The sequence below is a fragment of the Aptenodytes patagonicus genome, chromosome 1 (assembly GCF_965638725.1).
Source record: "Aptenodytes patagonicus chromosome 1, bAptPat1.pri.cur, whole genome shotgun sequence".
Taxonomy (NCBI): domain Eukaryota; kingdom Metazoa; phylum Chordata; class Aves; order Sphenisciformes; family Spheniscidae; genus Aptenodytes; species Aptenodytes patagonicus.
The window spans coordinates 86,012,984-86,036,269 of record NC_134949.1 but is presented as its reverse complement, the minus strand read 5'-3'; the positions used below and the strand labels follow the sequence as shown (position 1 = coordinate 86,036,269).

The window sequence follows — 23,286 nt, the reverse complement described above, 5'->3', positions numbered from 1 at the left end:
CTGCCGAAACCAGGACACAGGACAACAAAGTTTTCTCCATTGTGAAAAGATCCTGGCAGCTCTAGAAAATAGGAGACAAAGACCTTGCAACAGCCAAGCTTTTGGTCCAATGGCTAAAACAGAAACCTGGCAAATACATTGCTTCAGGTGGAAATGACAAAAAATTGTGCTCAGATTTTTGATGAATTAAAAAAAAAAATCACCCAGAACTGATTTTTCACAGTGTATTTTTAGTCCTAAACTGGAAACCTACAGCTCTTCAGGGAGTATGGATATCATTGATGAAAGGGGAGGAATATACAGACAGAGGTTTGGGGAATTTGGGGGAAGCAGAGCGCTTGCTCAAGACTTCTGTGTGTCTGATTTGCAGTGATGCCTCTGATAGAGGTCTTCTACACTTTTCTCACGTTAGAAATCCCTCCTGGGGAGACTCTGGCTTTTATCCTTTATGTGATATTTTATTGCTTTCTCTCCCCTTCATTGCCACGCTTAATCCTGCCACATGTCTCAGCAGGATCTCCAAAATCCATTTCCTTTCTGCTACATCCTGGGCAAACAGTTGTTGGCATTGACTACTACACAGCCTGCTCTGTTGCTTCCCTCACATGTCATTCTCCAATAGGGTTCACAGCCTTTCTCACATGTTCGGAGATGTTCTGCAGATGAGCACTAGGTTGTTTCTGTTCCTGGCCAGTCCAGCACTCTCACAGTAATATTGTCACCTGCAGGTGCCAAACACACTGAAAAGTTAAATCCGCCATGCAGAGAGGCTGGGTTGGCGAGGGGCTGGGACTTGTCACTCAGAAGACAGCCTCATGCAAAGAGCAGAATTAACATTTATTGATACGTATTTTAACTTATCAACACAGAATATGCTGAAGGAAGAAGGAAACATTAAAGATAAGCCATGAATAATTGTTCCCTTCAGGAGTGGGCCAAGCACACTCCACTGAATGCTCTTCTTTCAAATTCTGCTCCAGCGATTTGTAGGACCGGTATCCTTTCATGAAACAGAGAGAGGGCCTTTTCTGCACCACTGAGACATCAACTCGACAAGGAGTCAAAGAAAGTACTGGAGGACGAGGGCACCCATCTATGAAGGAGGAGAGTGAAACAGGGCACAGTATGTCCTTGACACCAGCCTGAGAGAGTTCATCCAGGACTGATCTTCATCTTGGAAAGAGATGCAGGGGCACAGGCTGGAAACTGAGATCCTTCAAAGCTGGGATTCTGTGGCAGGTTTGCTCATCCTACATTGCAAGATAAAGCATTTGTGTGGGTTCACACCAGCTTTTCATCAGTCCTTTCATGAGTTGCCCTTTCTCAAGGATACTCCTTCAGGTCCTTCATCCAAAGTGCAATTTCCTTCCTCAGATAAATTTGATTGCCAGTTCACAAATTCGATAGCAACTTGTGAAGCAAAGGATGTTATTCCAGTTACTGAAAGTGTTGGCGTCTGTGTTTCCCTTGACATGAATTGCAGCACATTTTTCTGCAAAGAGTAAATTGGGTTCCCCGGGTTTCCAGAACCTGTAAAATAAAGTTCCTCCATTGGGAATGCACTGGTATGCATGACAGTGGGAGGAAAGTCACCTCAGACAGTTGTGGAAGAGAAAGGAGAAGATTTCTGTAACAGAGATCAGGAGCTCTGGCAAGGCAAAGAATAGTCATGATTTTGACTAGAAAACTAGCCAAGTTTTCTGACTTATAGTGCAGTTCGGGCCAGAGACCCCTCTCTGACATATATCTGCCTTACACAGTGTATTGGTCACTTGGACTGAGGGATGTGAATTATAGGACCTTCCTCACTCCCCCCAGGATACTCACGTGGCTGCCTTCTTATATGGAGTCTGATCCACCCACTGCCATTGCCCATTTTCGTAAGCAGTTAAGCCTATGTAGTATTTTGTTTCATAGGCTTTAGTAAATACTCCTTTCACCAAGTTGAAGAGGAACTCCTGGAAAAAGTACAATGTCCATGAGGTGCAGGACTAAGCAGAGGGAGGAGGCAGGAGTCCCTGTGGGGTGGGGCTGGTGGCAGAGGGATGCAGAAAGGACATCCCCCCTCCCCTGCAGGAGCAAGGAGGGCCTCTGAGTGCCCTCCAGGGCCTGGCACTGTGTCTCTGGCTGCTGTGCCCCTCTCTCAGCCCTGCACGTACCTGCTCTGCTTTGCTGTTGATCACCACCAGGTGGGAGCCCATCCCAGTGCAGTTCTGCACACTCTCAGCCCAGGGCATCTTGTCATCTGACACGTAATAACAGCTCTTTTGGAAGTGTTTCCAGCCCTTTGGGCAGCACGTCCAGCTTTCCTCTGTGGGGGAAAAAAAATCCCCCTTTTGAACAAGATGTGCTGTCCTTCATCTTAGTGAGCTCAGTGTAGGGTGCCAGTGTTAGGGGACGCGTTTGAACCACACTTTTAATCTGGAGAGAGGTAAATGCTCTCTTCCAAGCTCCACAAGTAAAGCTGTCAACAGCCTGACAGGCTCCTGTCACAAGGCTCCTGTCACAAGGCCCCTGCCTGAAGTGCCTTTCCCTTTCTGTTCTGCCATGTCCATGCAACCCCTGTTTGGTGAGAGACAGAGTTTCTGCCTTACCCTTCCTGAGGAAGCGAGATGGGAAGTAGTTGTCTTGTGATCCTTTGGGAACACTTCCATCAGAGAAGTGTTGTCCAAGTGTTTAGCTCTCAACTCATGCAGACTGACAGACATGTACAGTAAACTGCTCTGACAGCCTTGCTGCCACCACAGGCAGTTCCTTACACTAGCCAGGTTTTCCTGGAGATCTGCCTTATAGCCAGAAAGTCACATGACGGATTAAAAAAACACGGTTATATTATCTCAAATCATGAGGCTACATGCTTTGGGGCTATATATCTGTATCTATGAGCTCTATATATTATACTCTGAATATATCTCTGTATAGAATACATCAGGCTGAAAAGTTCATCCAATAAAGTCCACAAATACACCCTTGTATATGCTACCTTAGATGCTTGCTCTGAATCTCAGACCTCACAGGGACTGTCTTCTTAGGTTTCCCAGTCAGGAGCTCTTTAGGGGGTTGCATGCGGTGACAATGCCCTGGTCAAGCCAATGTTCCAGCCCACCCACAGCAAGCAAGCACATCATATTCATACTACAAGGTGGACCCAGATAGCCCTGTGCCCTTCAAGAGCTGTCTTGATGGCACAGAATCTCACAACCCATTCTTGGCACCAAATGGAGGGAGTAGAGTCCAGTGACTGGAACAGCTAGCAAAACTTTTGTTAACCTACCTGTGCTCTTATATATTAGATCCACTCAAGGTGCACCATTATGTACCTTTGTAGAAAGAGAGACCATGGCACTAGAGAACATGAGAAAATATGCAAAATCAAGTCCAAGCAGTCCAAGGAGCTTGGAGCTCTCTGTCTCTGTGCTGCCCACCCTGATCTTTCACTGAACTGCTGGAGCATGGCCTGTAGCCATCAGGTACTCTGCAAAACTTTTCCATCCATTCCCAATTCCCCAACAAAAGCTGAAGTTTTCCCACATGACTAAGAAATGCTGGACAATTTCTTCTGAATTCTTAAGTGTGTTGGTTGGGAGAGTCTGTCTGCTGTTCAATGGACATGCTTGTGCCTTGTGGAGCTAGGCAGGCTTTTTTTAAGGAAACACCAAATTAAGCATGTGTAGAACATAGCTTGTCTGGCCTTCCATAAATGTCCACCATAAGAATAGGTAGACCATGCCTATTTTATACTGCAAACACCTTTTTATCATGGACTGTAAAGGGAGTCTGAACAGCTAGCTCAGATGTACTCAACATGTAGGGGTTAACCTTTGTGCAAACTGCAACCTGTTTCTGAATGCAGTGCACAAGTGAAAACAGATCTCTGAACTGAGTTTGGGAATTTGCACTGCAGGAATTGCCATTGCCATCACTTCATCTGTGATTGCAGCCTAGCTCTCCAGCTACTCTAAACTGCATAACAACATGCTCCTTCCACTCCTACCTCTGTCCCTCGCACTGACCATGATGCTTGTGTGAACAGGCAGTGAGCCAGCAGCACAGGGAATGGAGCTGGATTGAGCCAGCCCTTGCAAAAGGATGAAGCACTTTCAGCTAGATTAATGAACTGGACTAGCAGTTGAGGGGTTGTGTGAGGGCCAGCGAGAGGGGAAGAGTAGGAAGGGTGGTCAAAGGTAGGTCTGGAACAACACACCCTCTTCCCCTGGCCCAGAACATGTTTTCATAGCATCCTAAGTAAAATTGTGCAATACAGCATTTTCTTTCCTCAATTCTCCAGCTTCCTTGCTTAAAACAATCCAGCTCTGGCTGACAATCACATTCCCAACCTCAAAGGCTGACTGACACCAGAGTAAATATTGCTGAAGTCCTTAGTGTTGCTTATGAGGCTCTTAGCATCACTCACTTTTGCCTGCAGATACACTGGGGACGCAGCACCACCCTGTAGCGTTCTGGAGCAGAGTCTTGTACTGGCCATAGCTTCCGTGAAGGAAAACAACTGGGAGGAGAGGAAAGAGAAGGAAAGTGCTAGTGTCATCCTTTCCTCCTCATTCATGAGCAACCTGTCCTATCCTCCACCTTCTGGCTTAGAGCCCCCCAGAGACTCTGTTACGTTAACAAGCTCTGAAATCTGTACTGAACAAGGAGATGAGAAACAGCAGGCTGTTTCTCCCACTACTGGTCACTCCTTCCTTTAAACAGACATTAGACGGATGAGCTCCTCTCACCTCTGCTGGCTGAGAGACTCATTTTCCCAGCTGACAAAACCAGCTTAGACATCCTTTGAGGATGGGGTCAGGAAAGGGTCAAAGAAGTCATGGGATAAGCTTAATAAAGGTGGAATATAAATATACAATCCCTCTTAATCTTCCTGGGCATTGCAGCTTTAGAGCACCATTTTTACCCTTATCAAGAAGGGGTAGAACTGTTGAGTGTTGAGGCCTCCCCCCAAGGGAGTTAAGAAGAAGCACAAAAGAGTCATCACAGAGCAATATGATACTCCAGGACAGTACAAGCAAAGGATTTCCCTTTTGGTTAGTCTGGGCAGTGTGGGTAGGATGCAGCTGGAGCATTTTGATGGATTCACCCCCTCCCTGCTAAAATATGGGCAGCCTGGTACCAGTATTTCCAAGGAGATCACACTGGCTCCTTGGCTGCAACATTGTCACAGGGACCTCTGAGAGAGAGACCAGGTCAGGAGAACCAACATCCAACAGCCAGCCTTTGGGGAACCTACTCAGATGCCCTCTGACACTAACGAGACTTCTCAGCTCTTGGTGGGAGGGGAGAAACTGACTGGTTTCATCCAGGACTGGCTTTATTCAGGCAGGTGGGAAAGTGAGAGGAGCAGTGGGAAGGCCCTGCCAGGGAACGAACCTTAACTGTGGAAGGGACCCTACTCCCTGACTAAGAGGGCAGAGGCGGGAGAGGGGCAGCAGAACAGGCTGTTTTGGTGAAGGGCATTTGCCTGCTGGCAGGGAGACTAGGATATTGTTTTTCCATCTGACAAAAGGCAGTCAACTGCTCCCTTCATCCCAGGGGAATTAAGAGATCCTGGAACCCACCAAGGCAGATGGTTACAAAGGCAGTTTTGATGGCAAGGACAGAAACAAGAAAGACCCAGGGGTTCAGCCAGGAGCAGCTTCTCTCTTCTGCTGGAGCTGAAAAACACAAGGCAAGAGTGGGAATCCCCCAGTCCAGAGTTGGGGCCAGGATAACCCAGGTGGCTCTGTACCCCAACAACCTGCTGGTACCCTTGTTCCAAGGACTGGGGAGCCCCACAGGTGCTGTAACCAGGTCCTGCTGCCCATCATTAGCAGTGGGTCAGACCCACAGAGTTGGGCAATACGGGGGCTGCCCTGAAGCTGCTTTTTTATTTCACTTTTTATCACAAGCCCTGCCTGTACTCTTCGCAAACTGCACTCCTCCTTTCTTTGTCCTGTCACACCTTCTTTCTCCTCAACACATCTTCCTTGTTGCCCTCCATTACCCCTGTCTTTCACTGAATGCACTTTCGATACCTCCCTCCTCTTCATCTCTCTTTAGAGCTTCCTTCTCTCAGCTACCTTTATTTTGGCTCTATCCCCCCAAACCCCTTTTATGCAATAGCATATAGTCACTCAAAGGAGTGACTGTCCAGCTCAGTCTTTGCAGAGGCAGACACACAGAAGAGACTGTTTCCACTGGGAGAACAAGCACTTTGAAGCTCTTGGGAGACCCCTTGCTTGGTTCTCCTTAGAGACACCAGAGATGGGAGCAGTGACTTGTGCTTAGCTTGATGCAGATAGGATAGCACTCTTCAGTCCCATCGTTTACAGAAAAACCACTGAAGAGGATGGCAGACCACAGTCTGCCTGGACTTTCATTCCCCCTGGCTCTGGGAAAAAGGTCATTCTCCCAGGCCGGGCACTCCCCAGTTCCCTCGTCTGTTGCTTTGCTCTTGTCCTAAGCCCCTTCTCCTGGTATGAGGCCAGCCATTGTACCATGCCCATTATCTGTGTTTTCCCCCACCTCCTCCTTCTTCTACAGGAGGACAGAAAAGAAGGCTTTGTGGTTACCTGCAGTTCCAGGACTGACTCTCCCTCGGTGATTCATTATCTCTACCACAGCATCACTGTTCTCCACCAAGAGTCCAGATTACTAATATGGCCACGAATACAGCCTTCCTCCTGCACAGAAGACTGCACTAGGGCATCTCCCACACTGGTGAGGAGCCTTCGCAGTCTCTAATCTGGTGTGCAGAAAAAGCCGTATCCTGGGTGTTCCCCACAGCACATGGAGATGGGGGAATTTTCATGATTTCTCTGCCAGGACATTTCACAAGATGCTCATTGCAACACAGAAACTCACAGAGGCAAATGAAAACAGATGAAGAGTAGCATCATTCCAGCTCAAACAACTTCCTTTTGCACATATTCAAGCAGTTTCACAGGACATACTACCGGCCTTACCTCTTTGTTGTTTGTTCTTCCCTGGTGAGTATGTGTGTGAAAATGCCTATGCTGTTGGTATTTGTTAACAAAGGGCTAAACCCACTCACAACGTCCTGCTAAAGGGCCTAAAAAAAAGGGCAGGAAAGCATATCTGTGGCACGGTCTGGGCAAGTCCCCATGTGAAGCCCGAGCCCAGTAACCCAGAGTACAACAAAGAACTTGCCAACACTGTTTTTAACTAATTGCTCATAAAAAGAGGATGGAGCTTTGAGTGGAGGGCTTGCATATGACCTGTTATTGTGGAGCTGAAGGTCAGAAGGGATCACTAGACAGTGCCAGAATCCCTGTGCCTTACAGATCATGAAGTTTTACTTGGTCACAATTACAAAAGGCACAGTCATACGTGGTGGTTCTAGCACTGCTCAAGGCGACTTGATTCAAAACCCTGCAGGATAAAGTGTCCCTAAGGATACCACTAAGGATAAAGAATTCCTACTGGATCTCATTGTACTCTGAATGGACTGGGGTGGGTATGCAGCCTTTGCTCTTCCATGTTCCATCACCTAGTTTCTTCCCTGTGAAGAGGCATGCATGGATGCACTGAGGAAGGCATGGGATAGCTAATGCAATAGCACAAGCATATCAGTTGAAGTCTCAAAAGAGCAGGGCACAAAACTGGTTACAAATGAGGACAAGCCTAAATTGTACGTAGAAAATATCCTCTGAGTGTGTTTTTTCGTGCACAACAGGCTGCAGGCAGGGTCGAACCATCCAACAGCTCTGTTGCATTGGAAAGATGGTCCATACATGTCCTTGCTGGTATTGTCGTAGAAGGGATGAGCTACTAGAAGGCACTAGTTACTGGATTCACAGCTCAGTGAGAGATTCTCAAGTGACATTTTAAAAAGTTCCCAGCCATCATGCTGGAGAACAGAACTGAATTGCACCACAGATGCCCAAAAATGAGAATATGTTGTATTTGTTATTGCTCTAAAATATACCTGCTTTTGTGCATATGGGTGGGAAGCTGACTTCGGCTGATCAGTATGGAGAATGCAGAGGGTGCAAAACTGTCAGAAGGAAAATGTACTCAGTTCATGTGGTTTAAACCTAATCAGAATCAAAAAGCAGTTTACCGATTTATTCATGACATGTAATTAACTGACAAACCACTACCTGTATATTCAGGATCAGTATCAGCAGATATCTACTAATCCAACAGATAAAGCAAAATACCAGACACAAAATATTAAGACACTTACAAATTTCTAAATGTCTTTGCATAACTAATTCCCAAAAGCTCTAACCCCACATACACACACATTCACATGATTACTTGTGCAACCTCCCACCCCTGCCACAGGAAGTGCACACTGCAAGAACACATCCCCTTTTCTGGGAGCAGGGGTTCCCCTATTCTCACACACTTCGAGCTGGAGATGTAGGGTTCATGTGTATCCACCCCACTTCCTACAGTCTGCCAACCCACAGGCCAGTGAGAAAGCACAACATCACATATGCACACTGCAGTTGTGGGTCTGTACATGTTGTGCCCCTTACTGCCAGGAATGCAGGCTACCCACGGCATCCAACAGGGAGGATGCTCTGTTACAGACAGAGGTTGCAAAGTTGCAGGGCAACTGTCAAACCAGATTTTGACTGCCGCTTCCTTCCCACTTCTCTCTCCTCTCTCTGTTAAAAATGTTCTTGCTTATTCTAAACTTTTTTTTCAGACTGATTCTTCTCTTTCTCAAAAGACTTTCACTAATTCCCTGGTTACTATTAAGCCAGTTGAAGGTCATGTTCTTCTTTAACAATAGTGGGTTTGGGACAAATGTCCTCTCAGATAGTTTCAGGTATTCAATTCACAAAGCTTTTTACATTCACATTCCTGTTTTATCAGTTGTTGCTATCCAGGCCATTTGACCAAGATGAAGGTCTGTGCAAGCACCCTCAGGTGAAGCACTTCGGTGCATGCACAGGGTCTAAAGCAGAGAGACAGCAAACGATTTTCTTTTCAGCATCACAAACCAAGCTACTGTTCCCAGCAAATCAACTGACCTCACAACATTCAGGTGACTAACAGCTCTGTCCCACTCTGGGATAAAGAGTCTCAAAGTGCTGATGGTAGCCAAACTCTGCACTGGCCTGCACAGAAACTCCTTAGTAGTCCTGGTGCCAGGCAGCTGGGACCAGTGATGGGAGAGGTTACCTCCTCAGTGGAAGGCTCTGGAACCATTGCAAATATCTTATATTTCCAAAATGGCAGGAACTTATTTCTCTTTCCTGCTCCATAAACACCAGCAGCATGCTTGGGGAGAGCATGTATCAATGACCTCAGTCTTCCTGTACATTTTTCCACAGTTCTGTAAGTAAAGATTCTCAGCTCTTTTCTACCTGCTCCAGTCATGAAGAGCTTCACAAGTGACCCTTGGTTATTTCACTTCACAAATACATGTGTCAGATCAGTGTGCTGGGAAACAGAGTGGCACCTGGCAGTGCAGAATTGCTAGGGCTCCTGCCCCTGAAGACAGTGGTACTTGGTTACAAGAAGTGCACTCCTAGAAGAGGCACTGGAGAACCTTGAATCTACTTTCACAGACCCTTGCAGTATAGACAAGAGTCAACAAGCATGTCATGGATACAGACGAGGTCAATGGGACATGAACTAAGGAAAATATTGCAGTTACAGGGTATCTTGCAGTACTCAAGGTTGCAGGAGAAGACATGGAATGCAACTTCCCTCAGAGATACTCAGGATCTGAGAAGCTGAAAGCCAGAAGCTGGAAGATAAAACTTCATCAGCTTTTCTGCAAAATTATACCACAAAAGAAATTAGTTGCAGTTCCTATTTAAGAGGTGGAAACACAGCGAACCACATGTTGGGAGCACTGAAGGTGCCTGGTTCTAGAAGCAACCAGCCACCTGAAGCAGGATGGAGAATACATGAAAGGGTTCCAAGCACCAACAAAGAACAGCAAGTGTGCTCATGTTCAGAAATGAACTCATTGGATCTAGTTAACTCATTCTCAGGGCATGATGGCAGTTTCTCCATCAACTTGAATCCCCTGGGGAGTCCTGTTTTCCAGTTTTCTTGAATTCAGAATGATTTGAAGAGAAAGACTTATCTGTAACAGTCAAATAAAGGCAAGTAGTCTAGAAGGGAATACTGACAATGTGAAAGGCAGAAAACACAGAAGTGCTACCAGCTGTGACAATACAGGAAGAGAGACTTAATCCCACAGGAAGTTCTTCCCAACGTGCCTGTTTGCTTTGCACTTTCAAGGACCGAAGACCAGCTCCACAGTCCTGAGCCCCAGCAGTATGTATGAGAGTGCAGCTAACAGAGGCAGCCAGCAGGCTTAGCAGTTTGAGCAGCAGTTTCTGAGCTTTGTTTTCAGCAGCAAAGTACAAGCAATCCAGGAGGTTTCTGGAGTGCCTTGATTATAACTTCCTGGCACAGGTTATGGAGGACCTGATGAGGAGATGTGCTTTACTGGCTCTCACACTTGCAAATGAGGAAGGACTGGTTTGGGATGTAAAGGTTGGGGGTGGGCTTGGCTGTGGTGACTATGAGATGTTCAGGATCTTGTGAGGAGGGAGCAGGGCAAAACCCAGGATCACAACCAGAGACTTCAGGAGAGCAGACACTGGACAATTTGAGGATCTGCTTGGAAGACTCCCATGGGAACACTCCCGCAGGAAGACTCCCGCTTACCTGATTTGCTTCTGTATCGATCACTACGATCTGGGAGCCCAACCCTGTGCTGGTGTCCTTGCTTTCGTTCCAGGACATCTGTTCAGCCAAGATGTAGTAGCAACTTTTTTGAAAGCATCTCCAGCCCATCGTGCAGCACATCCAGCCTTGCACTGAGTAATGATAGCAGGCCACAGAGTGAATCATAGAATCATAGAATCATAGAATCATTGAGGTTGGAAAAGACCTCTAAGATCATCGAGTCCAACCGTCAACCCAACACCACCATGCCCACTAAACCATGTCCCTAAGTGCCGCATCTACATGTCTTTTAAATACCTCCAGGGATGGGGACTCCACCACTTCCCTGGGCAGCCTGTTCCAATGTTTCACCACTCTTTCAGTAAAGAAATTTTTCCTCACGTCCAATCTAAACCTCCCCTGGCGCAACTTGAGGCCATTTCCTCTCATCCTATCGCTAGTTACTTGGGAGAAGAGACCGACACCCACCTCGCTACAACCTCCTTTCAGGTAGTTGTAGAGAGCGATGAGATCTCCCCTCAGCCTCCTCTTCTCCAGGCTAAACAACCCCAGTTCCCTCAGCCGCTCCTCATAAGACTTGTTCTCCAGACCCCTCACCAGCCTCGTTGCCCTTCTCTGGACACGCTCCAGCACCTCGACGTCTTTCTTGTAGTGAGGGGCCCAAAACTGAACACAGTATTCAAGGTGCGGCCTCGCCAGTGCCAAGTACAGGGGCACGATCACTTCCCTACTCCTGCTGGCCACACTATTTCTGATACAGGCCAGGATGCCATTGGCCTTCTTGGCCGCCTGGGCACACTGCCGGCTCATGTTCAGCCGGCTGTCAACCAGGACCCCCAGGTCCTTTTCCGACAGGCAGCTTTCCAGCCACTCTTCCCCAAGCCCGTAGCGCTGCATGGGGTTGTTGTGCTACCAAGAGGACAGAGAGGGGACTATGGCTTGTTGTCTGAGAGTCACCAAAGTCATGAGAACAATGCTGGATTGTTCTCTGCAGGTTGTTACCCCAGCAGCTGACCATACCACTAACCATGTGTCCAAATAAGCTACAGGAAAAGGCCAATCTCATTGCAAAGCCAGTGTCTTTGACAGGCTCCAGTAATTGAGGAAAGTTTCCTATGTCTTGAAACAGCAAATGGAGCATCTTTTGGAGCATCTTTCGTATGAGGAGAGGCTGAGAGAGTTAGAACTGTTCAGCCTGGAGAATAGAAGGTTGGTGCTCACCAACTGCCTGACCATATCACTTCCACTCATATATTCCCACCCCACAGAGTGAAGATACAGACTCCAGTATTCACACCCATTCCAAAAAAATCGTCTGTTCTTGTCAGGTCACTGCTGGTCCCTCAGTTTTACTCGGGATGAGGTTTTCTCCACCAGACAGTTGATGCTGCAGCTTCAGAAATTTGAAGATAATGGCTCTCATTCATGTGGTAGATTGTACCAGCTCTGGTGTACTTCTGCCTTCCGGTGGATTACAACATGCGTTTGTGTTTTCATCAGTGCTTTCTGTCTGTGTTGACCTGTGTGGCTGCTTATATGTACATATTCTTTTTCTTCTATATGTATATGTACATATTGTACATACACGCTCAGTCTCACTACCGTCTGGAGCTGGGGACGTGGAGCTGCAGCAGCCTGCAGCCACGACCCCCTGCCATTCACAGAACTGCTTCCATCGATTGGCTTAGGAAGGCAAATCTCCTGGTCACCTTGTCTCTAGTACAAATTCTCCCCTCTTTTTGGGACACAGAGAGAGGATTCTCCTCATACTTGGTCAACCATGTGCAGGTCAGACTCCTGGCACAAGCTCCTGTTACTCTCCCGGGCAAGACTTTCAGCAATGGAAACAAATAGTCATCATATCCCTAGAGCTGGTTTCCTGTGCCCAGTCCCCTCCAGAGCTTTGGCTGTGTGCAATGGGACTGTAGCCAGGTTGTCTCTGGGGGGTTTACTCTCACTGGGTGGCTGCAACTTCTGCTGCAGTAGTTGCCTAAGGCTCTATCCTGGCACAGGAACACGTTTCGATTCTGCTTATACAAACCACCTGCAGCTTAGAGAGGGAAAGAGGAAGAGGGAGAAAGACACACACACAGAGCACAGAGCCTTTTTCGTTGGCCTAATGCTGTATTTTCTCTTGTATAGGAAATCAATATTTATTCAGCAAAACCAATGCAAGAAGAGGACATTCTCTACGTGCCCCAAGAAAAAGCAGACACCTCTGCTCAGGGAGACAGAGGAAATCACAGCTCTGAACATCTGTCTTCCATTCCTGTGTCTTCTTCCTGGAGAACTCAACCTCTTTTCAGCCAGTGGCTGCCAGACCCACTCAGAAGGAATAGGACACAAGAGCCCAGGACCAGCTTTGATGACTGAGAGCATTCATGTGTTCCCTGAACTAATAGGTGCACTGAGGATGCTGGACACAGGGTAATATCACTTCCACTCACATCGTCCCACCCAGCAGAGTGAAGATGCAGGATCCAGGGCCCCCCATTCCTCCCAACACAACCCTGAGCTGTTCCCAGCTCACTGCTCATCCCTCAATTTTACTCAGGATGAGGGTCGCTCCATCACGCAGTTACTGCTGCAGCTTCACAAATTCGATTATGGCTCTCACAGCGGGCATCATTCCAGTTGTGTATTTCTGTAGTACTATGGATTACAACGCACATCTCAACAGCCACATTACTTGGTTCCCCTGTCCGCCAGAACCTGAGATAGAGACAGACTGTTACTCCCAGCGTACCCCATAGAGCACTGCTGGAGGAGGCCACAGCAGGACGCAAGGCTTGGCGGGGAGAGAGAAAAATTCCAGATGCTGATTCACGGACAGAAGCAGAACCCTTCCTCCCGCTTTGCTATCCCACTGGCACCAGTCTTATGTGGAAAGCTGCCTTCTTCCTACAGCCAGCACAACAGGGACCTGCTCAGTCCTGGTGGGGGGAGCTGCTCACCACCACTCACCCCACGCACTTCACACCCAGCAGAGGCATGTGGCTGCCTCCAGGGCAAGTTTGTCCTCCAGAAGGAGGCGCAGCAAGGACAGCCCTGGTGACCTCTCCCTGTGCCCCATCTCTCCCACAGCATCACAGCACTGGCCTGTGCATATACGTGCACATATGCATGGTGAGGGCAGTATGGAGGTCAGGCAAGGCTGGTCATCTCCGAAGGGTTCTTCCTGCTGGCGAGATGCAGCTGCTTCTGTGCCTGCAGCACTGATGGCCACGTCACAGGTAGTTAACTAACAACCACTAACCAGCATGGATGGGGACGTGTCAACCTGGTGTCCTACCCAGCCCTCTCTCCTGCTCCATCATTGTCCTCTCACAGGGATTTGTCTCACCTCTCTCTCATGCACCAACAGACACCCTCACATCTCTCCTACTCTCTTGCACTGCCAGGAGCCACGCTAAGCACTCTCCATCCGGCGATACTCACGCTGCCGTCTCATTATACGGAGTCTGGTCCACCCACCGCCAGTGGCCCACCACCTGTGCACGCAGACCGATGTAGTAATTCGTTCCTATTCGAGATTGTCGTAGCTCGTTAGTGAGGAAAGCCTGGAAATCAGGGAGAGTGCAATGTCCATGAGGTGCAGGACTAAGCAGAGGGAGGAGGCAGGAGTCCCTGTGGGGTGGGGCTGGTGGCAGAGGGATGCAGAAAGGACATCCCCCCTCCCCTGCAGGAGCAAGGAGGGCCTCTGAGTGCCCTCCAGGGCCTGGCACTGTGTCTCTGGCTGCTGTGCCCCTCTCTCAGCCCTGCACGTACCTGCTCTGCTTTGCTGTTGATCACCACCAGGCGGGATTCCATCCTAGTGCAGTTCTGCACACTCTCAGCCCAGGGCATCTTGTCATCTGACACGTAATAGCAGCTCTTTTGGAAGCGTTTCCAGCCCTTCGGGCAGCACATCCAGTCTTGCCCTGCGTGGGGAGACACCACAGAGATGAACGCTAATAACGAGAGAGATAGTGACTGCAAGGATCCCAGTTCTGCAGGGACAAAGCTCCTGTTCTCCTTAGATCACTTTTCCTGACAGAAAGGGCTTGAATAAACAAGGATAGTACAGATAGTTCTTCCAATTGCTTTGGAGTATGACCAGTGAGCTTTGTGCACACAAATCCATGGTAGTCCTTGTAACATGACCTCAGGTCTTGACCTGACAAAGACAAAGTTAGTTTGGTGATCTGGTTTGACTTCTCCTTGCACAGTCTCCTTTAGGCCTTCAGCCCCAGGGAACAGGGAATAGTGCTGCTTTCCCTGACTACAGCTGCACTTCTGTTATTGCTCCACGGTTAACCTTCCCTGTGCGGCTGTATGCTGCCCCTTTTGTTTTGTCAGTGTTCACAGCCACCCTGCCCTCCAGGACATCATTCACATGGCCCTCTCCTCCCCCTAAGCTCTTAGCAGGAAATCCTTTTTCTCCCCACCTCTCTCCTCTGGAGTCCGCCTCTCCAGACTCTGCTCCCACTGCTCCTTGCTGTCAGAGCAGACCCCACCATTCATTGCCCAATTCATCCCAAAGACCTCCTGCACCCCTGCCAGCACTACTGACCTTTGCCTCGCGGCACTGCCGAGACGCACCGCCACTCCGTGAATCTCTGCCGCAGGGCTGTGGGCTGGTCACCACTGTGGGAGCAGGGAGCGACTGGAAAGGCAGAGGAAAGGCGGCAGGATTACTCCTTCCTCCCGGCTCCTCACACACCATCTCTGGGCTTCACTCTTGTTTCCCCACTTCCCCACCAAGCACTGTCTCAGCATCGCCTCTCCTCGGGCTGTCTCCTTCCTTTTCACAAGCGGTAACTGCCATCCTCTCGGCAAAGGGAACCGGCATTTCTGCCCCCGGCATCCCACAGCTGCCCGAAAGGACTCCTCTGCCCACTGACTGACAAGATCTAGCCAGGATGACCTGGCCAGCAAAGCTAGAGAAGCCTGCGACCCACCCGAGCAGTGCCTGGTGGCTGTAGCCAGCCTGTGGTTTGTCAGCAGAGTCTGTCCCAGCACCGAGCAGCTGACATCAGGCCCCCTCGGGTGCTGTGGAGCAGAAGGCGGGCTGTTAGTGGATCCCTGGTCCAAGGCTCTGAGAAAACTGGCCCAAACTGGCTGCCTTCCCGGGCAGAAAGAGACAATCTTTCAGGTCAGAGAGCAGAAGGACCACTGGAAGGACATCACACTGAGGCCATGCCAGACAGGGTGGGATTGATTCCACCCCACCACAGGCATTTACCATGTAGATACCTACAGCCAAGCTGCCTGTCTAAATCTCTTTACAATCAGCAAATAAAAAGCAGCACTTCAGTGGCACAGCTTATCTCTTCCTAAGACAGACATCAACAGTAGTTTGGATGAGTAACACATCAGACGGGTCCAGTTCATCAGCAACAAAGACAGCCCAGGTGAAGGTAATCACATACAGCTAGAGCTGCTGAAACCAGGGTGGAAGGTAAACTCCTAGGACTTACTAGCCAGTTTATGGGGAATAACACAGTGTTGGTGACAAGTGTCAGCAGGCCACACCCACAACCCGAAGGACTTACCGCTAACTCAAACGCTCAGGGATATTGACTGGAAGCTCATCAGGGTGTGCGAAGTAATACAGATGTCTATTTTTATCAACCGTTTCATTCAGGAGTATTGTTACTAGTGCGGAGGGCAGAGTAATCATAGCGGCCTCTGTGACTGATTTCCTACAAAGAAGTGAGTTCCTACAATGGAAGAAGGCTCAGAGGAGATGGGCAAGGGCCATGCGTGGCTGACCACACCTGTTGCAAAGAAAGGTGACCTTATCTCAACACAAGGGGGACCAGACGGTGGCCTTTGTTCTAGTTCAGTTGAGTGAATCAACCAGTTGTATCATCAGGTGAGTGAATTGACCAGCTGTGTGACTGTTCATCCCTCTAAAGGTCAAAAAGAGGGCAACGTCTTCCTAAGTCAGGCAGAACAGCATGGGGTGAGTGCATACGTGGCTCAGCCCAAAATAGTGTGAAAAACGGAATGACTAACAAAGACGTGTCTGAAGAAGGCAATGGCTCTGAGCTGGCTTTAACCCACATATTCCTTCTGGGTCCTTGGGGACACCCAGTGTCTTGATGTTGAGCATACTGCAGAGGCTGGTAATGAGAATCACATTTGTATTGTGATTCAACTGTGCATTGCAATTGCTACCCTCTGCTAAGTGCAATTTGTACTTGTGTTTTTATTTAAATGCATTGCTGTATCACTGTGCTAAATCAAATTCCTATGTAACATCAATTACCTTGGATAAGCAAATTTGCCATTAAAGATTAAACCTTCCATGTGTGGAATATCTAAAAGAACCTGGCCAGACAGTATTAGACTCTTAACAGCCTACCCTAAACCTCCCTAAGCATTTAACAGAGTATCATGAAAAGTTACACATTTGGGAAGAAAGCAATACAAACTTCTGGGACTTGGGAACTAGTGACAGCAAAAGGAAGGGCAGCAATTTAGCCTGACAATATGCCTTCTTCCAGAATCCATCATCTTTATTGACAATTTGTGCAAACATGCCATGAATGATCTTTAGCAGAAAATGAGAATGAAACAAAGATCACAACCTCCACAAACTGCATGTGCAAGAATCACTTTTAATGAATTATTCTAGTAGAATGCAGTTAACACTAAAAAGGTGTGAGAGTTTGCACTGTGCAGTTAATCCTGGAGATGCCAGGACTAACTGTGAAAAGCTGTTTTTTCCATTAGGACATAGAGTGTGTCAAAGCACCTTAGAGCGCTCAAGTGCAGGTCCAGCTGCCTGTATAGACACTTGTGCTCCCATCTCCAGGCTTTTTCCCCTCTGCTGAATGTAATTAAGTTCTTTTTGTGTGCTATGCAGGTAGAGAATTGTTCCACAGATCCAAAGAGGCCATGCAAGATGGGGATGTACAATCTGGAAACACTGAAAAGGCCTCAGAGTAAACAGTGGAAGATTTGGGGGATGTATGCAGACATGTACAAAGTCAGGGCAGAAAAGCCTGAGACCTTACAGAAAGCCCAAGCAACCCTGAAATTCTGAAGATGGCCATGCTTCAAGTAGGGCATTAGACTAAAGACCTCCAGAAGTCCCTTCCCACCTAACTCTTTCCATCATTCTAAGAAAGAGGATGCGTACAACAGAACGAGCTGGCATAACGCTGTGGTAGTCCTAGCTCCCGCATACCAGTTGGGCAAAACATCTGGTTTAGCTGGCCTGCAAGAGAGAAGTTTGTGTCATGTTGCAACCGTACCCTTAAATCCCCAATGTTTAAGTAATCAGAAAAGATTTTGCTCCTAAACATACCTATATTCAACATTCAGGTTTTCCGAGCCCAAATGTTGGCGCTTGCATCCTTTCTCATGACAAAACAGTTCCTGAGTAAAAGCTCCCTCCTGATTGGAAGATGTTCCTCTCTGGGCTCTGATTTCTCTGCTTTTCTCCCAGCACTTCCCCCGACCTCTCTCCTGTAACCAGCCTGCACATACTCACCAAGGAGAGCAATAATGACGGCAATGCACACCAAGAGGAGCAGCAGTGAGATCAGCCACGGGAGCCAAGGCGGGTATTTCTGGGGATGATGCTCATGCTTCTTTGTCTCAGGAGGTACTAAAAGTGAAGGAACACACCAAACACAACACCACAGTCAACTATGCTTCAGTCAGCCTGCATACCAAGGATGTGCAACTCAAGCGAGAGAGGCTCAAAAAAAATGCGGTTTCATTTCTGATGTGGAAGTTACACAGTTTGGGAGAGGGGCAGATTGGGACAGAGCAGGGGACCTCTGTGGTTTCTGAAGAAGGTCAGGTTCAGCAACACTGTTCACAGCCCCAGCCCTGTTGGTGAGCTAGCAATGCTAATTGCTGGTGTTTGGGCGTGAGGCCTTCACATGGCCTCAAAATCTGGAGTGAAACCATGTCTTTCTAGATTGAGCCGAGAGCTGCCAAATACAACATTGCTCTATCTGATACCTGAGACATTCACATGAAGATTTCATGTTGCCTTCTCCCCACAAAACTTTTTACGCCTGCTTCAGTTCCTTCTTAGCTTTTTGGACTTTCTGTGTAGAAGAAGGATGGTGCAAGCTGAATGAGGACAGGAGACAAAAAATGTGCAGAGCGATGATGGCACAGAATCACTGGAAGAGAAAAAAAATTTTTTTTCCCTTCCATCTCTGCTTTCCAAGCCAGGGTTCAGAGATTTGCTGTAGTAAAACTAGGCTGTGCTAGGCTGGATGCCTGGGGAGAACAGAGGGCTGTGTCCAGCAGCCTGAGTAAAGTATCCCACTCAGATTCAGACTTGCCAGGGCCTGACTTTTGTCTAGAGGGATACTGCCAGTACTGAGGAGCAGTCAGAAGAATGCTGGGAAGAATGCAGGGAAGGAGAAGCAAACACTTGTTAGGAGACAGGTTGTGGCAGGTACACAAGCCACGGCAAACAGGATGATAAAGAGACAGCAGCACTCGCTGCAGGACAGGAGTAAAGAAGTTTTGAGAGAGACTGATATTAATGATAAGCTTTAGAGAGACCTCATTCATTGTTCAGCATGAAACTCCCAAGTCTGCCAGCAGCCACGTGTGCCTGCCAGTCATGCCTAGTAAGCAAGACTTCCAGGAACCTGTTGTTTGGGGAAGCCCTCTGACTACTTCCCAAAAGCCTGGGGGAGGCTGTTACAGCAGGGCAAAAAGCATCATCTTTCATTATCAGAAGAGAAAACATTCATAGACAGACAAGATCCAGATTTCCCTGGCCAAATCATGTGTTTCTAGCCAGAGCTTTTGTCTCTAGTGAAAACAAGGACCTGGATCATGATCTGGAGTCCAACCACCTATTTCAGACAATAGATGTGACCAGTCCAAATGATTTTTTGATGTGCTGCATGTCCACAGATTGACTGTTCAACCTGTGCCCAGCCAGATCTGTGCATCCCACACTCACACCCAGGTGGCACAGAGAGCACTGCCAGTATGCATGTACCTCACCAACACAACTGAAGTGCAGTAGATTTTGTGCATACTCAACGGGTTAATCTCCCTGCAAAATGCTTCCTACAGTTAGTCTGCATGCTTGCAACATGTCCAGCATGATCACAACACAACAGACCTGATGAGCATATGATGGTTATTCGGCACATAAATCCAACATTTCCTAGGCACATGCAACAAGTGCTGTGCAGCACAGATGCCTAGGTTTCTACCTGGGAAATCCTGGTTGGAAATGCAGGAACCCTAACTGGACTGTGGTGTGAAACCCACCCCGGTAGTCTCTGCCACCTCCTGCCACAGATTATGTGTTGTTTGATTAGCTGCTGCCTTCTCCTCTCTATCTTCCAATGACTGCCAATTTTGTTATCTTTAGAGCCCAACTAGAAGAGGCTACAGAATGGGAAAACCCAGGTGAGCTTGGCCATTACCAACATGGAGTCTGCATGGCCAGAGTAACCACTTAGAAGGACAACAGAGCAGCAAGACTCCCTCAATCTTTCAATAATTTTCAATCAAAACTCTCGTCCTATGAGCATACCACGAGGCTGTGAGAGACATTAGCACTGTGTGCAATGGTACTACTGGACACTGCTCTGAATTCAAAGTATAAGCTAAGCGTGTGATCACTTGGACAGGTGCACTCAAAGACAGACCCTGAGCACACACCCAAACCTATAGCATGAGCCTGCCATCGGCAGCTCAAGCAAACATGGCTGGATCAGGTGTCTTTGGAATAGGTCATTGGGAACACAATGGGGAACTTCCACCACCCCCACCTCACCATGATAGAAATGCTAGCTGTAACCAGAACCAGCTCATCTTGGTACACCAAAAACAGTGAGCTTTAAAGTCAGTCAGGAGTATGTACATTCTTTATTTCCATGACTCATGCCTCAGAGCAGGCAAGGAATAACCTGGAGCTGATGCCTGCTCTGTTTGGGATTGTAAAACTGAGGTAAAGCGGTAAATAGGCAAGTTAATATCCTAAGCAGCAATAATAATTCATTTATTTATTCATTCATTCATTTACGCACACGTACTTTCACCCCTCTGCAACCTGCTGTTGTGTAGGATCGTGTATCAAAGGGTGGAAGCAAGGAGCCATACATGGAACATCTCCATGTGTTCCTACTTGTGGCATAATAACTACAGAACACATACTGATCAGAACATGTCTTAAATTTGCACAAAGCCTAGTAAAGGCACCATTTTACAACCGTGACTTTTAATAGCAATAAAAAATTGTTCGTTTGGTGTGTTAATTATTTTTCAGGAGTGGTAGACATCAATCACAGAATTGGATCTTCCTCCAGATCTTAGATAGTTCTTCCTCTGTGTATTTTATGGTGTTTTGTTCAAGCCCATTCTTCCTTTTAACATTTGGGACTCTCTTCTCCAAGGACCATTTCTCAATCAACCAAGGACAATGGGGCTATAAGTTTCTGCAGCCAGTGCCACCTCTCACGAAGCTGCAGAGGGCAACTGACTGCTGTACTGTAAGGAGGCATGTTGGTTCTCTACTCCTGCTCTTTCCACAAGCAGGAATGTGCAGCCTCACTCTCTCAGAGGCAAGAGCAGTAGCAGCCAGGGCTTAGGCTTATTTACTGCCATTTGCTGCCCTGGGAGCCCCTCCACCTTTGTGACAGATCAGATTGTTTGTAATAAACCATAGTCTCTATTGTTGGTACTCAGTATATGTCAAAAAATGACTCATCCAAGACTAGATAACATACAGAGAGGCAGCTGCCGCCTGCCTTGTACCAGGGCTAAGCATTCATCCTGGACCCTCTACCATTCACCATTGTTGGTGTTGCAACCAGGGGACTAAGGGACCCCAAATATGTTGACTTGAAACCTACTGTTTGTGCCCCCCGTAGTCGTTTGCTCATGTTGCAACTCCAACCACCTAAAGATTGCCACCTCTCCTCTTGTAGACATTCCTTGACCCTCTTCAAAACTCCTCCAGTCTCCTGCTCATGTACTGGTAGACAACTGCTTTTTCTCACCAATTTGTCAAGACCAGGTAGGAACCAGAGTCACAGAAAGAAAAGTCTCCATTCCCTGTTCTTCAGTCCTCCTCCCTCCAGGTCCCCTTCCCCTGAATAACCCACCCATTCCTTACCTTCAACCACTGCAGCTGGTGATGCATTCTTGAACTTCACCTCAGCGTAGGTGATTTCTGATGCCATTTAATCACAGGGTGACCACTGATCCCTGTCCTTAGTTTTGCTATGTAAAAGGTGGGCCTTTTTGGTCCCTGGTTCCAGAGGGAGACACCAATAAGTTACTGAGCTTTTCCTATCTGCTCGTTCACCCTATGTCTGCCCAAGAAGGCTGTGCTGAACACTGGAAGCACTGGCGATAACCCGAGAATTCCTGGGAGCTCAGAAATGCTCTGAACAGATCTTCAGTTTCTTAGCCCAGGAAATCAGCTCCGGCACTATGGAAACTTTTGAGAGAGAGAAGAAAAATGAGAACCTAACAACTGAAAAGGAAGTTGCACTCCTCCTTCCGCATATCAGATTCTCAGCTGGTAGGCTTCCTTTTTAAGATCTCTTGTTTTTTTCTTTTTTCACACTTTTTTTACTCTCTCTCTCCTTCTCTTATCTTCATGCCTTTCTTCGTCTGTTAGTAATTCTGCCATTGCTCTTAGGTTTGCAGCTATCATGGGTCTTAGCCCAGTTCAACCTGCAGCACAGCCCAATACAAAATGCATTTTGCCCTCACTTGTCTCTTATGGTTAAACTGCATTTGCTACATCAAATATTGCATGCTATGTCTCATCCTGAGAAGTCAGCCCCAGTTGGCAGCTAGCACTAGAACAAATCTCAAACGAGGAACTGTTCCTGTAGAAGTGAGACTGGGGAGTTGCAGCCTTAGGCAAAGGAATAAAAATAATCAGAAGTTTGATATATCCAAGGAGAAACAGAGAAGGATGAGGCCAGGGTTGGGGAGGAGAACAAGTAAAGTGGAATAAAAAAAAAGATGTTGATGGTTTGAGAGGTTATTGGGAAGAGCACACACAGAGACCTCTCTATCACAACCTGATTTACAGCCTGTGGAAGTTCAGAGCAGTGCTTGCTTCAAGGAGTCAGGCTCCATTTCTGAGGCTGAAAAGGGCTGGTTTATATTTTTTGCTCCAACACTGTCATTTATCTCCCTTTTCTGCTTTCTGGTAAAGGCCTCTGTTATTACCTTGGGGAAAATGTCAGACTACTGTTTAGTCTGATTTCAAGCTGGGGCAGATGTTGAAAGGAGACAATTAAGGGAAATGGCTGCTGAGATACGTGCTGAGTCAGAAAGACTTCTGAGAAGAAATGCCAATGAGTCAGGATACCCTGGAGAAAAAGGGTGAGAAGGGTTCAGTCAGCAGATAGGACTCAGGAATCACAGCACGGTTTGGGTTGGAAGATCATCTAGTCCAACCCCCCTGCTGTGGGCAGGGACATCTTTCACTAGATCAGGTTGCTCAAAGCCCTGTCCAATCTGGCCTTGAACACTTCCAGTGATGGGGCATCCATAACTTCTCTGGGCAACCTGCTCCAGTATCTCACCGCCCTCATCATAAAGAGTTTCTTCCTTATATCTAATCTAGATCTAGCTTCTTTCAATTTAAAACCTTTGCCCCTT

General features: G+C 47.6%; 2 protein-coding genes across 2 annotated transcripts; both read right to left on the bottom strand.

The window, feature by feature from the left end:
- Positions 1-1,370: 1,370 nt before the first annotated feature.
- On the bottom strand, positions 1,371-6,603 carry LOC143155829 (C-type lectin domain family 4 member E-like). Its single transcript, XM_076328805.1, has 6 exons — positions 6,567-6,603; positions 5,574-5,669; positions 4,415-4,507; positions 2,160-2,311; positions 1,828-1,958; positions 1,371-1,530 (listed from the first exon to the last, which is right to left on the bottom strand). The coding sequence occupies exons 1-6, from the start codon at positions 6,601-6,603 to the stop codon at positions 1,371-1,373; spliced, it is 669 nt and encodes a 222-aa protein (XP_076184920.1).
- A 6,187-nt stretch (positions 6,604-12,790) lies between these two features.
- On the bottom strand, positions 12,791-22,509 carry LOC143163975 (C-type lectin domain family 4 member A-like). The gene is made up of 6 exons (XM_076345931.1): positions 21,779-22,509; positions 18,164-18,280; positions 15,233-15,325; positions 14,449-14,600; positions 14,119-14,240; positions 12,791-13,392 (listed from the first exon to the last, which is right to left on the bottom strand). The coding sequence occupies exons 1-6, from the start codon at positions 21,843-21,845 to the stop codon at positions 13,251-13,253; spliced, it is 693 nt and encodes a 230-aa protein (XP_076202046.1). The 5' UTR covers positions 21,846-22,509; the 3' UTR covers positions 12,791-13,250.
- Between the last annotated feature and the right edge of the window lie 777 nt (positions 22,510-23,286).

Bases quoted from the DNA above. Each gene is read 5' to 3' on its own strand.
- LOC143155829 (XM_076328805.1), bottom strand. From the start codon at position 6,603: ATGAATCACCGAGGGAGAGTCAGTCCTGGAACTGCAG. The intron at 5,670-6,566 runs GTAACCACAAAG...TGTGTTTTTCAG, and splicing joins AGTCAGTCCTGGAACTGCAG to CTCCAGCAGAAGAGAGAAGC. The intron at 2,312-4,414 runs GTGAGTGATGCT...TTTCCCCCACAG, and splicing joins CAGTGTATCTGCAGGCAAAA to AGGAAAGCTGGACGTGCTGC.
- LOC143163975 (XM_076345931.1), bottom strand. From the start codon at position 21,845: ATGGCATCAGAAATCACCTACGCTGAGGTGAAGTTCAAGAATGCATCA. The intron at 18,281-21,778 runs GTAAGGAATGGG...CTTCACTTTTAG, and splicing joins ACCAGCTGCAGTGGTTGAAG to TACCTCCTGAGACAAAGAAG. The intron at 15,326-18,163 runs GTGAGTATGTGC...CTGCCTTTCCAG, and splicing joins CGTCATTATTGCTCTCCTTG to TCGCTCCCTGCTCCCACAGT.